The sequence below is a fragment of the Rana temporaria genome, chromosome 3 (genome assembly GCF_905171775.1).
Source record: "Rana temporaria chromosome 3, aRanTem1.1, whole genome shotgun sequence".
Classification (NCBI taxonomy): Eukaryota; Metazoa; Chordata; class Amphibia; order Anura; family Ranidae; genus Rana; species Rana temporaria.
Genome location: NC_053491.1, coordinates 425,747,876 through 425,765,210, shown reverse-complemented (window position 1 = coordinate 425,765,210; position 17,335 = coordinate 425,747,876). Strand labels below are relative to the sequence as shown.

General features: G+C 43.7%; 1 protein-coding gene across 1 annotated transcript in view; it reads left to right on the top strand.

The window, feature by feature from the left end:
• The window catches only part of PLEKHA2 (pleckstrin homology domain containing A2), a 105,119-nt gene that overhangs the window by 42,063 nt on the left and 45,721 nt on the right, over positions 1-17,335 (top strand). Inside the window, exon 5 of the mRNA XM_040346242.1 lies at positions 2,435-2,532. Coding sequence (XP_040202176.1) covers positions 2,435-2,532 — 98 coding nt within the window. The remainder of the gene's footprint in view (positions 1-2,434; positions 2,533-17,335) is intronic.

Sequence of the window (17,335 nt, the reverse complement as noted above, 5' to 3'; positions counted from 1 at the left end):
GGATCTCCCTAATGGGGGCACATACAAGAGTAAAAACCTGATAGATGTTCTATTTCATCTCCACTCTAAACCTCATCCTGCGCTGGTCACTCAAGCTGTTGTATAGTAGTGTTGTCACTGCACTAGGCCAGTCATAAGCGGCTGAGACATTCCCTGGTCCACAAGAACACATATACATGCCCCTTGTATAGTTGCGGTTTGTTGAGCAGGGTATGCCTTAGCTGCTTATGATTGGCCCTGTACAGTGAAACCTTCCTTGCTTCCTACACCCAGAAGAAGCTGAGGAAATGTTGGCACCAGTGAGGGAACTCCCAAGCATTGCGTTCCTAGATATGAAATGAGTATTTGCAGACTTTGGCTCTACTTATAAAGTTAGGTTGCAATAACAAAGTGAGACTAAATCAGAGAGAAACAGTCCAACCCACTGTAGGTCATGAATGCCATCCATACTCCCTCAGCTGACCAATGTTTGGAGATATAGAGAAATAGAGGCCAAATGTGTTGTATATTTTCTACAAATTGACATAGACATGCACTATCAGGTGATCTGAGCATGCACATTTATAGAAAAAACAAACAAAGAATTGCTGCGCTATGTGAGTGAAATTGCAAATATAAAGATCAACATATAAGGCTCGGTTCACACTGGATGCCGATGCGGCTCCCAGCAGGGGTCCTGTGCATCCTGGTTCACTGTTTCAAGTCAAATTTCAGCCCAAATTTTGGGCTGAATTAGGACCTGAAACGGACCAAAAGATACACAGGGCTCCTGTGCAAATTCGCACCGGAGCCGCATTGGACATATGTGAACCGGGTCCATAGAGAGCCAGTCACATTCTCCTCCTATTGCGAATTGGATGCGGGGATCCCAATCCAATCCAGATATGCCCTTACTGGATAACTAGACTCCACATTTTAGGAGTCTAGTAAGACATGTATTTACACGTCACGGGGGATCCATTCACTGGATATAAGCAGGGTATGGTTGATAGCTACCGCACTGGTTACTCCCTCTCCTTCTCTCTCACGGATATGGTATAAAAAAGGAAAAAAGTCGTCACATAGTGTAAAACCGTGATGGTTTTATTGAAAAGGTTACTTTAAAATTCTACAAGTCCAACAAAACATGGATAAAAAAAATCCTGGTTTAAAACAATCTGCAGATCACAATCAAACTAGCGTTGTGTGATTGAGCATAAACTCCATCCTACTAGTTTCGTCATACATGATGTCATCGGGGGTGTGGAGTTCATGTCGAAACCCACGCTATATATCAAGTCCATGGCGGAAAGAGCACAGCTGATACAGTGCACTAATTATCTCTTTAATATAAGATGTACAAATTTTAACAGCACTAGTGGAATATGAGTGCTAAAATATAATAAAACATGAACCCAATTTACGCACAAAGTGCAATTATCTAGTGCTGATATAGTGAAATAAAGTGGCAAGTGCTTCCAACGACAATTCAAGTTTCCAGGTTGAAAGGAATACCAGAGATCACTGACCCCACTCACCAGAGCTGATAGACCCTCAGCTTTGCAGTCCAGGGGTCAAAAATTGCTTGTAAAATGAAGGTCTGATACATAGATCCAAGTTCAGAGATGCTTCCACAAACAGTTATTTATGCGGACCGAGGGAGATGGTGCATATTAAAAAAGATGGAAAAATAAAAGGTACATAGTGAAGTACTGCCGGCACTGAATTACTGCGCATTCACAGAAACTCTCCTAGCCATTGGTTTACAGAGGAGGTCCTGCCAATGCAAACCTAATTCCAGCTTTCAGTTGGTTTACAGGAGCTCAGGCCCCGTACACACATCCGAGAAACTCGACGAGCAAAACACATAGTTTTTCTCGTCGAGTTTCTCGTTCGGCTGTCAAAAAACTCGTGGAGCCAAATTTCCCCATTGCCCAACGAGGAAATAGAGAACATGCTCTCTATTTGGCTCGACGAGTTTCCCGACGGGTTTCTCGGCGAAAAGTGTACACGCGACCGGTTTTCTCGGCAGAATACATCTCCCATCGAGTTTCTTGCTGGATTCTGCCGAGAAAACCGGTCGTATTTACGGGGCCTCACAGTTTAGGAAATTCCGCTTGTTTTTGATTTCTGTTCTTGTTCTTGTTTTCTGAAAGAATATAAAGGTCTATTTCTGTGGATTTGCCTGATGTTTTTTTATTGGTTTACACTTTTCGAGTATGTTAACACGTTAGCTTTCTGCTGTAAACTGGGCCACTTGATTTTTAATAAATAAACTCTGTGTAATATATGGACTCCATTCTTCTAATTTATAAGGTGCCATTTTGCTCAAATTCTGCACTGCTGCACTTTTCTACATTTTCTTGATATTAAAAAGCCTTTCTGTAGCTGCATATGCTAAAATGACCTTGCTGAATGCGTATCACGTTAAATATTTGCTTTGTATTTCCTCCAGTTATCAATGCCTTATCTCAGCGGTACATTCTTCAGGCCAGCGACCAAGAGGATCTGCAGGGATGGGTGGAGGCCCTAAATGCTGCATCTAAAATTACTGTAAGTATGTGCTGCGACCTCTTTAGTTCTAATGTATAAATCCAAAAGACTATATTACTTTACTATAAGGCCCCGTACACACGACCAAACATGTATGCTGAAACTGGTCCGCGGGCCTGTTTCAGCATACATGTTTGGTCGTGTGTAGGCGCGAGCGGGCCGAATTCCAGCAAACATTTGCCCGCCGGGCCTTTTCCCAGCGGGCAAATATTCCTGGACGTGTTTTAAAACCGTCCGCTGGAATCCTGCCCGCTCAGACATGTACGGTCGTCAGTACAGACCTACCGTACATGTCCGAGCGCCCGCCGTCCCTCGCATGCGTCGAATGACTTCGACGCATGCGTGGAAGCCTTTAAATGGCAGGCCCGCCCACGTCGCCGCGTCATCGCCGCGTCATCGTCGCGGTGACGACGCGGACACGCCCCGCGTAGTGTTTACGCGCGGACTTCTGTACGATGGTTAGTACAACCATCGTACAGAAGCCCTCTGGCAGGCATGTACGGTGAAAACGGTCCGACGGACCGGTTTCACCGTACATGTTTGCTCGTGAGTACCCGGCCTAACACGTCAGGTTCCACCCCAACCTCTTCTAGTGGAACCAAACCTTAAAGGGGTTGTAAAGGTAATTTTTTTTTTCCCCTAAAAACCTTCTTTTACCTTAGTGCAGTCCTCCTTCACTTACCTCATCCTTCCATTTTGCTTTTAAATGTCCTTATTTCTTCTGAGAAATCCTGACTTCCTGTTCTTCTGTCTGCAACTACACACAGTAATGCAAGGCTCTCTCCCTGGTGTGGAGAAAGCTTCTTGAGCAGGGAGGGGGGAGCATGAGTGTCAGAACGCCCACTAACACACAGCTCCTTTCTCTATCTGCAAAGTAGAGAGTGTCCTGACACTCCTGCTCGCCCCCTCCCCCCTCAAGAGGCTTTCTCCACACCAGGGAGAATGCTTTGCATTACGGTGTGTAGTTACAGACAGAAGAACAGGAAGTGAGGATTTCTCAGAAGAAATAAGGACATTTAAAAGCAAAATCGATGCATGAGGTAAGTGAAGGAGGACTGCACTAAGGTAAAGGAAGCTATTTTTTTTTTTTTTACAACCCCTTTAATCTATTTAGTAATGACCTTTTCTTACCTACTTTTGGCAAAGTCCAGTCACTTTGAGACCCAGTCCATGACTAGCCTAAGAATTCTAATAAAAATGCATACTACTTTTACGTGAGTTAAGGGCTTATGTTCTTGTTATTAGTGTACATACTATGTTTTATATACAGTTCATATAATTAACCACAACATTGCAGCTAAAAGCAGTATGACGTATTATGCCATATAAAACACCAGTTCTCATTTCTATCATGAAAAGACTTATCTGATGCTAGATCCACTTTGCACCCATCATCATAACTAGAGTGTTATCTTGTAAGGGTCTAGGCACCACTGATTGAGGGTGGGAACTTGCTGTGCCCTGGAGAAATAGGAATTTGGGGGTTGCCAATTGGTTCCATGGGGAAATGTGGATAATACCATTAACGTCAGTAACAAATGGCATAAATATGGTAATACTCAGATAATGAAGCAGATGATAGGTGCACCTATGAGAGGCATGCATGTTTAGTATATATGCTATATAGTATGAATTCTCACTAGAATTATACAAGATATATCGAATATGTGGAATTTGGTCAAGGGAAATAGGCAAACAAGGAAGTCTAAACTATAGTCTGTGACCCCGCAGTGCCGATCAGAAAAGTGCATACAGACACGATCGCACAGCGTGAAAGTAGGCTTTTCCTTTTTTAAAATCTCATACTTGTGGTTAAGCTTTATGCCTTGCCTGTAGAAGAACAGCTGCACAGATGATGAGCTTGCATCAGATAAAATTGTGTTGCAGTAATTCATGTGTAATCATGATACACAGACGTCGGCTATGTCTTTCTGTCCAATTGCATCAGCTATAAAATGTTTATTTTAGTAATGTAATACTCTTTTAAATGTTGCTCATCTATCAAGATAAAGCCTTTTCTCTCCCACCTTCTATCCCAGTGGGCCTTAAACTTTCTAAACAAAGGTCCAGTTCACTGTCCTCCAGACTTTAGGGTGGGCAGTAGAAAAGAAAATGCCACAGTGTCACTGGTCAGTAGGAGAAAACAAAGGGCCAGATCCACATACATTTAGATATGCGCAGCTACGCCGCTGTAACTTACTTTTTAAATCTTTGAATCCACAAAGAATTCGCGCCGTAAGTTACGGCGGCGTAGTGTATCTCTCGGCGCGTAATTCAAATCGGCGGGTAGGGGGCGTGATTCATTTAAATGAAGCGCGTCCCCGCGCCGAATGAAATGCGTATGCTCCGTTTCTAAATTTCCCGCCGTGCATTGCGCGAAATGACGTCGCAACAACATCATTTTTTAAACTTAGACGTGACTTACGTCCATCCCTAATAAAAAAAAAATCAAATTTCGACGCGGGAACGACGGCCATAATTAACATGGCAAGTCTATCTATACGCCGCAAAATAGCAGCTTTAACTATACGCCGGAAAAAGCCAACTAGAGACGACGTAAGAGAATGCGACGGCCGCGTGTACGTTCGTGGATCGTCGGAAAAAGCTAATTTGCATACCCGACGCAGAAAACGATGCAAACTCCACCCAGCGGGCGCCAAAGTATTGCATCTACGATCCCAAGGCGTACGAAGCCGTAGCCTGTCGGATCGAACCCAGATGCCGTCGTATCTTGGTTTGAGGATTCAAACTAAAGATACGACGCAGGAAATTTGAAAGTACGCCGGCGTATCAGTAGATACGCCGGCGTACTCTCTCTTTGGATCTGGCCCAAAGCCTCAGGGTTGTTGATCCAATGGGAGTAAAAATGGGATCGGTAGGAGGAGGAATTGTGCTTCATTGTTGGTATCAGCGGAAGGCATTGTGCCTCATAAATAGTGTTGATGGGAGGAAGAGTGCCCCATCATTGGTGTCAATGACAGCAAAAGTGTCCCATTGTTGGTGTCAATGGGAGGAATAATGCCCCAGTGTTGGTGTCAATGGGAAGAATAATGCCCCAGTGTTGGTGTCAATGGGAGGAATAATGCCCCAGTGTTGGTGTCAATGGGAGGAATAATGCCCCAGTGTTGGTTTTAGTGGGAGGAATAATGTCCCAGTGTTGGTGTCAGTGGGAGGAATAATGCCCTAGTATTGGTGTCAGTGTGAGGAATAATGCCCCCTTGTTGGTGTCAGTGGGAGGAATAATGCCCCCTTGTTGGTGTCAGTGGGAGGAGAGTGCCTCATTAATAGCATCAGGGAGAGGAATAATCATTATTTTTGTTTGCGTTGGGTTGAGGGGGGATAGTCCCCCATTATTGGTGTCAGTGGGAGCAATAGTGCCCCAAGGTGCGGTTAAAGGTAAGCAGAAGGCTGCATCTGGCCCATGGGCCGCCCTTTGGTGACCGCTGCTGTATTTTCTTAAAAACCCTTATTGTAGTGTATGTGTTTGTTTGTACCTTTCAAAAACATGGATGGAGTGAGCTTCTTTAATCTTTAACATGTTACATCAAGGTGTTATAAAGGTGCTTGTTCAGACACTTGCTGGTATAGGGTGGCAACATGCTGTCCCTGTCTCCCAAATGCTCTTGAATTGGCACTGTCTTTGCTACCCGTGCAGGGCTCAAGTCCTGCGGGAACGCGTGGGAACGGAGTTCCTGCACTTTTTTCACAGCAGGAACTCATTTCCCTTTGCAGGACTAGAGCAGCCGAGCCGCCCGAGCCAATCCTTCACTAAGCAGCGATGCCCAGCTCGAGTCACTGTCAGGGGCAGGCGAACCTTAGTAATCCTTTATGTTACTGGCCGTTTCCTGTATATGGATTCATCGGGTAGTGTGCGGGTATTCCGTCACTTCCTCGATGCCGCAATGTCTCCTGGGAGCTTTTGTCATTGTTCCCAGGAGACATTGCGGAGGTCTGCCGCGAGTTATCGCGGGATTTAGAAAGAACTTGCGGTTTAGTAATTATGCATATGAGTGTATCATTTATTTATTTTTGGTGGGGGAGTGGATCTTGGGTGGGAGTTCCCACACTTTTTTCCCCAGGACTTGACCCCTGTACCCGTGGCATTATTTCTTATTCTTCCTCTATATTTGATATATTTCATACAAAGATTTGTAAGCTTCTGCTATTGTTGCTATCTTTAGGACAGGCAATGTAGTCGGCATATCCACTTAATAACTGCTAGAGAGATTGTGGTTTCAAAACAAAATATAATATATTGCAGCTTACAAATTCTTAGATGTGAGGGCTGCATTTTTTTTTTTCTAGGATTTCTTTCCTTTATTTTCACCTGGTGATATGGCCAGTAAGTACATTTTTCAACATCGCAGTGACCTACGCCACTTTTGGCGCCTACTCTGTCCTCCCCGGCTGTCTTCTGGGAGACACACAGGTCCCAGAAGACAGCAGTGACCAGTGGGATCGTGCAGCGTGAGTCACGCGTGCACAGAACGGAACGCCACATGGCTTCCCTCCCTGATTCCCTTACCGAGGATGGTGGCAAAAGCAGTCAATAGCCGACGGACAGATCGGCTTTGGCTGCTGACATCGTGGGCGCCCGGGACAGTTAAGTGTTCGTGTATTAAAAGTCAGCAGCTGCAGAATTTGTAGCTGCTGGCTTTTAATATTTTTTTTTCTGCGCTTTAATGTCGCTTTAATAGATGTGAGAGGCTTGTGTAGAGCACTGCAGTGTGTAGGAATCAAGGCTCATAGCAGCACATATGATTCCAGTGTCAGCAGTTTGCTCATATGATTCTGTCAGGGCAGGAAAAGTTCAGCTCTATGAGAAGATATCTAATAGACAGGATGAGTCCTATACAGAAATGGGAGGGCAGTGACAGATGATCTTTCAGCGTAGCTAATCCCCATTTAGATTATGATTATTATATGTTCGTTTATAAGGATTATCTAAATACTAATCTGCTTTCATTATCCTGTTATAAATACTTCATTATATGCATTGTTCTGTAGTGTCAGGGAGAGGCATCCATTTCCATATCTTCTCTGAGTGACGGGTTCACCTGCCTAGAACCTGTAGGTGCTTGTGTGCTGTTATTTACCTACGCAAAGTGTGTACTCAATAAAATCTATTTGTGTCTTTTCACCACTTAAGACCCGGACCAAAATGCAGGTAAAGGACCAGGCTCCTTTTTGCGATTTGGCACTGCGTCGCTTTAACTGACAATTGTGCGGGCGTGCGACATGGCTTCCAAACAAAATTGGCGTCCTTTTTTCCCCACAAATAGAGCTTTCTTTTGGTGGTATTTCATCACCTCTGCGGTTTAAATTTTTTGCGATATAAACAAAAATAGAGCGACAATTTTGAAAAAAATGCAATATTTTTTACTTGTTGCTATAATAAATATCCCCCAAAAATATATAAAAAAAGTTTTTTTTTTCCTCAGTTTAGGCCGATACGTATTCTTCTATCGATTGGTTTGCGCAAAATTTATAGCGTTTACAAAATAGGGGATAGTTTTATTGCATTTTTTATAAAAAAGAATGTTTTACTACTAATGGCGGCGATCAGTGATTTTTTTCGTGACTGCGACTTTATGGCGGACACTTCGGACAATTTTGACACATTTTTGGGACAATTGTAATTTTCACAGCAAAAAATGCATTACAAATGCATTGTTTACTGTGAAAATTACAATTGCAGTTTGGGAGTTAACCACAAGGGGGCGATGAAGGGGTTAAGTGTGACCTCATCTGTGTTTCTAACTGTAGGGGGGGGTGTGGCTGTAGGTCTGACGTCATTGATTGTGTGTCCCTATATTAGGGAACACACGATCGATGATGGCGCCACAGTGAAGAATGGGGAGGCTGTGTTTACACACAGCTCTCCCCGTTCTTCAGCTCCGGGGACCGATCGCGGGACTCCAGCGGTGATCGGGTCCACGAGTCCCGCGGCCGCTGTCACGAAGCTTTGGACCCACGGCTGGGCATTTAACAATCACGTACAGGTACGTGATTGTGCCCAGCCGTGCCATTCTGCCGACGTATATCGGCGTTAGGCAGTCCTTAAGTGGCGGTCTTTACACCTGAAACGTAAGGCCTCATGCACACTGGATGTTTTTACAGCTGCTGTTTTTGGCTTTAGGTGTTTTTTTCTGCAGCCAATAAATTCCCCAGCATATTATCCTATGTGTCCATGCACAGATAGGCTGTTATTAGCGTTTTTTGGCATGGGCATCTTCTGGCTGAAAAAAAAAAGAAACTGTGGATTTTAAGAGGGGGTTTTTCAGCTGTAAAAAACGCTCTACCAATGATAAAAGCTAAAAAACGCTGAACAGTAGGTCACGTAAAATGACAGAGCGGGTTCAGCGCATGCTGAAGCTTACAATACGCAGAAGTTGCCAACTGCCTGCAGAGTTAATAGCTACAGACCTCCAAACTTCATGTGGCCTTCAGATTAGCACAACAGTGCAGAGAGAGCTTCATAGAATGGGTTTCCATTGCAGAGCAGCTGCATCCAAGCCTTATATCACAAGTACAATGCAAAGCGTCAGATGCAGTGGTGTAAAAGACACCGCCACTGGACTCTAGAGCAGTGGAGACATGTTCTCTGGAGTGACGAATCAAGCTTCTCTGTCAGGCAATCCGATGGACGTGCCTGACTGTGTCAAGGGTAAAGTTTGGTGGAGGGGGGATTATGGTGTGGGGTTGTTTTTCAGGGGTTTTGGCTTGGTGCCTTTCGTTCCAGTGAAGAGGTCATCATACCAAGACATATTGGACAATTTCATGCTCCCAACTTTGTGGGAACAATTTGGGGATGACCCCTTCCTGTTCCAACATGGCTGCGCACCAGTGCACAAAGCAAGGTCCATAAAGACATGGATGAGCAGGGTTTTGGGTGGAGGAACTTGATTGACCTCAACCCGATAGAACAGCTTTGGAATGAATTAGACCAGAGACTGCGAGCCAGGCCTTCTCGTCCACATCAGTGTCTGACCTCACAAATGCGCTTCTGGAAGAATGGTCAAACATTCCCATAGACACACTCCCAAACCTTGTTGACAGCCTTCCCAGAAGAGTTGAAGCTGTTATAGCTGCAAAGGGTGGTTCAACTCAATATTGACCCCTACGGACTAAAACTGGGATGCTATTAAAGTTCATGTGCGTGTAAAGGCAGGCGTCCCAATACTTTTGTATATTGTACAGTAACATTAGTACCTGCCTTCAAGGAGCTTACAATCTAGGGTCCCTAATTCATACTCATACATACACATACTAGGGCAATATTAGACAGGAGACAGTTAACCTACGAGTGTGTCTTTGGAGTGTGGGAGGAAACCGGAATACCCAGACAAAACTCACACAGGGACCGGGAAAACATGCAAACTCCAGGCAGGTAGTGCCATGGTTGGTATTCAAAACAACAACCGTAGTGCTGCCAAACACTTAGCCACTAAGCTGCCAATTAATTAGAATATAAATGTTTTATTGCACTTGGATTTGGAGCTTTCAAAAGGCAACAGATCAGAAAAAGTTACCAGTAGAACTTAAAATGCTGAAGAAAAGATATTTATGGCCTGGTTTGTCAGTTCTGAAAATGAGGGACATTTACAGTGACAAATCTCCAAACCCAAGCTCTGACCCTGTAATGCCGCGTACACACAATCGGAATTTCCGACGAGAAAAGTTTGATGTGAGCTTTTGGTCCAACCGTGTGCAGGCCCCATCGGACTTGTTCTGTCGGAATTTGAGAGCTGGTTCTCAAATTTTTCGACGGAAATTCTGATCGCCTGTATGCAATTCTGACGAGAAAAAAAACACACATGCTCGGAATCATTGAACTTCATTTTTCTTGGCTCGCTGTAGTGTTGTACTTCACCGCGTTCTTGACGGTCGGAATTTTGTGTTACCGTGTGTATGCAACACAAGTTTAAGCCAAAATTCTGTAAAAAAAAAAACCACGGTTTTCTTGTCGGAATTTCGGATCGTGTGTACTCGGCATAACTTAAAATATTGGCAACCATGGTGTAGACATCAAAAGATGTATCCAACCATGAAATTTAGTGTGAGGTTAGGTGCCAATAGCCAAAGCCTTAAAAAAGCCTTTGATGTATACCAAGCAGGTTTTTTCAGTCTTTGGATCAACTGATGTCATCCATTGTTTGAGAAAATTCCCTGGAAATGCCAGAGGCTAGAAGCAGAACACTAGATTTCGAGGAATAGCTGGAAGTTAAATGTATTGATTGTATTCTGTAAAGTGTCCAGACTGGAATAGGGATGATTTATAAAAACTGTAGAAAGAAAAATTAATACAAATTTAAATTACTGCCAGTGGCTATGGCTGCCACTCAAAATTCTCATCTTATTTATCTAAAAGTTAAAACATCATCGTTTGCATTTGGCAACAACTTCACTTTCTGCTCTTTTCTCCATTTGTTATTAAAAATCGAATGAATCAATCAATCTCAATGTCCCCAGCAAGAGCAAGTAAAGGACAGACACCTGTTAATCAACAAATGTACAAATCGACCGTTTTTTTTCATGGTGGAAACGCACGGTAATGCTCCAGTGAGCAGCACTTCCTCAACCGAACTCTCAAGATATCGTACACTACCAGAGCAGCTGCTGTTTTGTTTGGTAATGTTGTGCACCAATGAGCAGCAGAAACAAATTGTCAAAGTATAACGGTAACAAACCGTCTATCACCATTTCCCACCCACTTAGTTGTCATGGTCAGATTTTTTTTTTCCTTGAGATAAATTGGTGTAGGTAGTACAAAGTCTAGATAAATAATAGCTAACAAGGCCTGGAGATTATTCAACAGAATAGAATGGATTGGAATACAAAACCAGAAGCAAGTTCAACAAAAAAGCAAAGCTCACAGGGAAACTACATTTGGATTTGTGTCCGTTCTATGGGCCAAATTCACGAACAATTAGGGCGGCGTAACGTATCCCCTTTACGTTACTCCGCCGCAAGTTTTTGTCGTAAGTGCTTGATTCACAAAGCACTTGCGTGTAAACTTGCGGCGGCGTAGTGTACCATTTAAATTGGGCGCGTTCCCGCACCGAGCATTCTGCACATGCTCCGTTAGGAAATTTCCCGCCGTGCTTTGCGCGAAATTACGGCGCCCCGACGTGTTTTTTGAACGGCGACGTGTGTTACGTCCTTTCGTATTCACGGACGTCTTACGCAAAAAATTTTTTTTGAAATTCGACGCGAGAACGACGGCCATACTTTAACATGGCTGGTCTAAATCTAAGCCATGAAATAGCAGGCTTAAGATTGCGACGGGAAAAACCAACTAGCGACGACGTAAGAGAATGCGACGAACGCGCGTACCTTCGTGGATCGCCGTAAACAGCTAATTTGCATACCCGACGTGGAAAACTACGCAAACTCCACCCAGCGGCCGCCGGAAAATTACACCTACGATCCGAAAGGCGTACGAAGCCGTACGCCTGTCGGATCTATGCCCAAAGCCGTCGTATCTTGGTTTGAGGATTCCAAATCAAGATACGACGCGGCAAATTTGAAAATACGCCGGCGTATCAGTAGATACGCCGGCGTATTACTGCTGTGAATCTGGCCCAATGTAATTTAAAAGAGTGCAGCACAGGAAGTTTGTAACTTGCAAGATTTCTGTATGGAACAACAGGAATTGTTTTTTGCATTGGTCTAGGGCAGGTGTCTGCAACCCGCGGCTCCGGAGCCGCATGCGGCTCTTTTGAACCTTTGCCGCGGCTCCGGGGCACCTTTTGAGGGTAACGAGTAATCTACCTTATTACTCTTACCCTCGTGGGCATGCACTCTTATCTGATATATTGTACAGTATTGCATTTGCTGGGCATGTGGAGGTGGAATCTTATCCGATATTGACAATATCAGATAAGATTCCACCTCCACATGCCCAGCAAATGCAATACTGTACAATATAAATTTATATCAGATAAGATTCCACCTCCACATGCCCAGCAAATGCAATACTGTACAATATATGATATTGTACAGTATTGCATTTGCTGGGCATGTGGAGGTGGAATCTTATCCGATATTGTACAGTATTGCATTTGCTGGGCATGTGGAGGTGGAATCTTAACTGATATAATTTATATTGTACAGTATTGTTATATTTGTTTTAAATGTCGCAATGGTTTTGCGGCTCCCAGTTTTTTTTTTTCCCTTCGGAAACGGGTCCAAGTGGCTCTTTAAGTCTTAAAGGTTGCAGACCCCTGGTCTAGGGCCTCGTACACACGATAGGTTAACCAGAGGACAACGGTCTGAGGATGAGAGCTGTTGCATCATACAAAACGTTGGTGTAGGGAGGACATTACCATACTGATTTCTTTTTTCAGTTGTTAATATTAGAGAAAAGCAGTGGTGAAAATTGCACCAGGGTGATTTGACTTGTATTTTCCATAGCACGCTTTTGATGATGCTTCCCGTTGCAGGTTATCTGTAAATGCATGAAAATCTGCCTCTTGCCAATGAATTCTTCATGGTCTTCATGTTGTACTAATAGGTGACCCTCTTTTCTATCTCAGAAGGTTGAAAGATCAGTCATAAGCATAAAAAGCAAGATGAGAGAGTGGGTAACCGCTCAAAGAGAACCAGGTAATCTGATTCCTGTGGTCCGAGCCAAGGGTGCAGGCAGTGCAATCAAAATGCAGGTTAGGATGAAGGAAAAAAGCTGGGACAGCCGCACTCCAAAAAAACTCCTCCTTTAATTAAAAATCACAAAATACATGCCACAGCAAAAAACAGCACAACAAAAGAAAAGCTGACGTTTCGCACTATGCCTTAGTGCTTCTTCATAGCTTAGTGCGGCTGTCCCAGCTTTTTTCCTTCATCCTAACCCATAAAAAGCAAGATACTGATAAATCTTCCTTTCTCATCGTCCAACATTTTCCAGCAAGCACCATTATGTTGTCGATAGACCTTTTTATTCAGGCTTGATCTGACAAAGAACAAACTCTCAACTAGTCTAAATGACCATTTGTTTGCTCCTGTAAGCACATGTATACAAGTCAGATTGCTATCCATATTTGGTTGAAGTCCCCTTCCATTCTTCTCTGTCACTACCTTGCCTGTACTGTTTCTCAAGTATTTACATTGCTATGCATATTATATGCTATATTGCTATGCAGTATGTCACGGACGCAATTAGTCAAATATTTCCTTCCGTTTTCAATTATACTCAAATGAGGCAGCATTACAAAGCCATATAATGGTACCATGCTTTGTGAAATAAACAGTGGGCAGAGGAATACATTATTGCATGGAAATTATGGCTTTAGAGTCAATGTGGTGGGTGATTTTAGTATTAGTATTAGTATTAGCCCTGCCCTCTTCCTGCACAGGCATGTTTCACTTCCTTAGATGGAACCTTGACAGGCAAAACATGTTAGGGCCCAACAAGCTCAATAACTCTTCCCACCCACCTTATCTGACTTTTTAAGGTAACTACATTGAGGAAGTGCTTGTACCTTGTGCTGTCTGCAAGTACCTGGTGTGCCTTTATCTTGATCCCTGTGGTACCCCTTGGCTCTTAAGCTTAGGCTGCACACAATGCCTCAATGCCCAGGTTTAGTCCTAGACCTGCACCCTTTCCAGCAAGGACAAAGTTTGCTGGAGGCTACCAGCTACCTACAAGCCACATTGCATTACAGCTCTGCCGGATGAGTTAATGTTTTCGTCAATATATGGATCCATCTCAGTTATGCATTCCTGTGCTTTACACCTATACTGTGCATGCAGGATTGAGTTGTTTTTGTATTACTATTGGCATTTTGTGCTACACATAGCAGGAATTGTGCTCAAGGGATTTTCCCAATTTGGCACATGCTTAAATCTTTGTTGTGGTACTGCTTGCAACTATACAACTACTGTATACAACTATATTACCTCCTGCCCCAAAGCACCCCCCTTACATGTTGTCGACATGTGTCCTAGTATAGTTCAGAAGGGGGAGTGGCACTCATTAGTCCCCCTCTGTTCCTGGCCTGCCAGGCTGCATGCTCGGATAAGGGTCTGGTATGGATTTTGGGGCTTTCCGGCCCGCTCCTTAAAGTGGAGTTCCACCCAAAAGTGGAACTTCCGCTTTAAGCACTCCTTGCCCCCTGACATGCCACATTTGGCATTTTTTTTTGGGGGGGGGGGGGGGGGTAACATCTTCCCACTTCCTCCTTCCTATCTTCGGTCGCCTAGGCGACTCCTCCTCTCTCCCTAGGCGGCCCCTCCCCACCAGCGATCTTCTGGGACACAACTCAGGCCCCAGAAGATCGGCTGGCCAATAGGAGAGCGCAGCGCGACTCATGCATGCGCAGTGCCCGTAAGCTGGACTTTTTAATAAACTAAAACACAGGTGGAACTCCGCTTTAACAAACAGCTATTCTTAAAGTGGAAATAAACCCTCCTATTGTTTTCAGCCAAGGAAGCTGCCATCTTGACCTCTGTTTAATCTGCAACTGCCACGATGCTGCACATGTGATCAGTTATGAAACCATCCATTGGATGGTTTGACAGTTTGGTTGAGAGCACAAGCAAATGTGACATCTAGCATTTCCGGCATGCCGGGAATGTTAACTGTTTTTTTAAACTATCAAATAGATGGGTTTACTTCCGCTTTAACACAGTATTCTAATCGTTTAATTATTTTTCAAAAGATCCGAATTTGAATTGTTCCGAATATTTAATTTAGAATGGTTAGAAAACGAATCTACGAAACAAAACTTACAAAATTTCAAGAAAGTTTGTTACTATTTCATTTGAAGATTTGCACAATTGTCAGATTTTTTTTGTGTTACTTTAAAGTGATATTTTATTGACATTCCGTGTTCCCAGATCTAAATGAATTTTGTACCTTTGTTATGTAAGCAATAAAACTATGTGGAGAGACAACATTGGCCTGTCATAGTTGGGAATGGTGTGAGTAAGAAGAGGTAATTTTGTTTATTTATATGTGGGAGGTAGACAGGCTGCAGGGCATACGTCCTTTCTGCATTATATTCAGATAGAGTTAATTATTCTGTGAGAATTGGGCAGACGTCCAGAATTGTGTAACTGTTGTCTGGTTGGAGCTCAGTCACTGGTGATTAACACATTCGTGTGTAAATGTAGCTGAAGAAGCAAGAACATGTGCCAAGGGTAGATTCACGCTCTCAGCTTATTTTCCAGGCAGTGGAGTCAGTATTTTATTCCTGTACCCTCTGACCCGCTGCTGCAACTGCCCATTGTGTTACCATCTTCACATTGCCTTCTGTAGATTCGTCCCACAAAGGGCAGAAGTGGATTCCAATATGCCTCACACTACAATGTAAAATTGACTACTGACTCCTCTGTTTCAATAATTTTATCATTTTATGATGTAACAAAAATGCCTTAAACATTAGCATTTTCAGGATAAAAAATCACCATTGATGTGTTTAGAGCTGAAGTTTAGGTATGGCAATTTTTCCATAGCTACTTCGGTGAGAACAGGTGTGGAAAGGAATGCACATTTCTCGACAAGCATCCATACCTTTTACTCATCTGGGGCCAGATTCACGTACGAGCGCGTAACTTTGTGCGGGCGTAGCGTATCCTATTTACGCTACGCCTCCGCAACTTGGACGGGCAAGTGCAGTATTCACAATGCACTTGCTCCGTAAGTTACATAGTTACATAGTTACATAGTTACGGTGGCGTAGCGTAAATCGGCCGGAGAAAGCCCACGTAATTCAAATGTGGTAGAGGTGGGCGTGTTGTATGTAAATCAATCGTGACCCCACGTAAATGACGCGCCTAACGAACGGCGCATGCCCGCGCATGCTCAGTATCACGTTGAATTTACTCCATAAGATACGCCAGGCCCATTGCCTGTGACGTGAACCTACGCACAGCCCCATTCACGTACGACTTACGTAAACAACGTAAAAAGATACGCTTGCCGACGTCCATACTTTGCATTACCTACGCCTCATATAGCAGGGGTAACTTTACGCCCGACATAAGCCTTACGTAAACGGCGTAGCGGGCGCAAGTACTTTGTGAATCGGCGTATCTACCTAATTTACATATTCAACGCGTAAATCTACGGAAGCGCCCCTTGCGGCCAGCGTAAATATTGCACCCAAGATACAACGGCATAGGAGACTTACGCCGCTCGTATCTTGACAAAATCTATGCGTAACTGATTCTAAGAATCAGGCGCATAGATACGACGGCTCACATTCGGACTTACGACGGCGTACGTGGAGATACGCCGTCGTAAGTCCGCTGTGAATCTGGCCCCAGATCTCTTACTACATTTAACTTTATTTATACAGTATGTACTAATATATATATCCTACTCCAAAGGTGTCAAACTCCAAAGGAGCATTATGGTTGCCCTCAAAGAGCAGGTTGTATCTGTAATGCCGCGTACACACGATAATTTTTCGGGTTGTAAAAAACAACGTTTTTTAAAAATGTAATTTAAAATGATCGTGTGTGGGCTTCAGAGCATTTTTCGGGTTCTGAAAAATGGGCAAATTTTTTTTTTAACATGCTCTATTTTTTCATGACGGTTTAAACGTTGTCGTTTTTTGGGTTGTAAAAAATGATTGTGTGTGGGCTTTAACGACGTGAAAAACCTGCGCATGCTCAGAAGCAAGTTATGAGACGGGAGCGCTCGTTCTGGTAAAACTATCGTTCGTAATGGAGTAAGCACATTCATCACGTTGTAACAGACAGAAAATCGCGAATCGTCTTTTACTAACACGGAATCAGCTAAAGCAGCCCAAAGGGTGGCGTCATCCGCATGGAACTTCCCCTTTATAGTGCCGTCGTA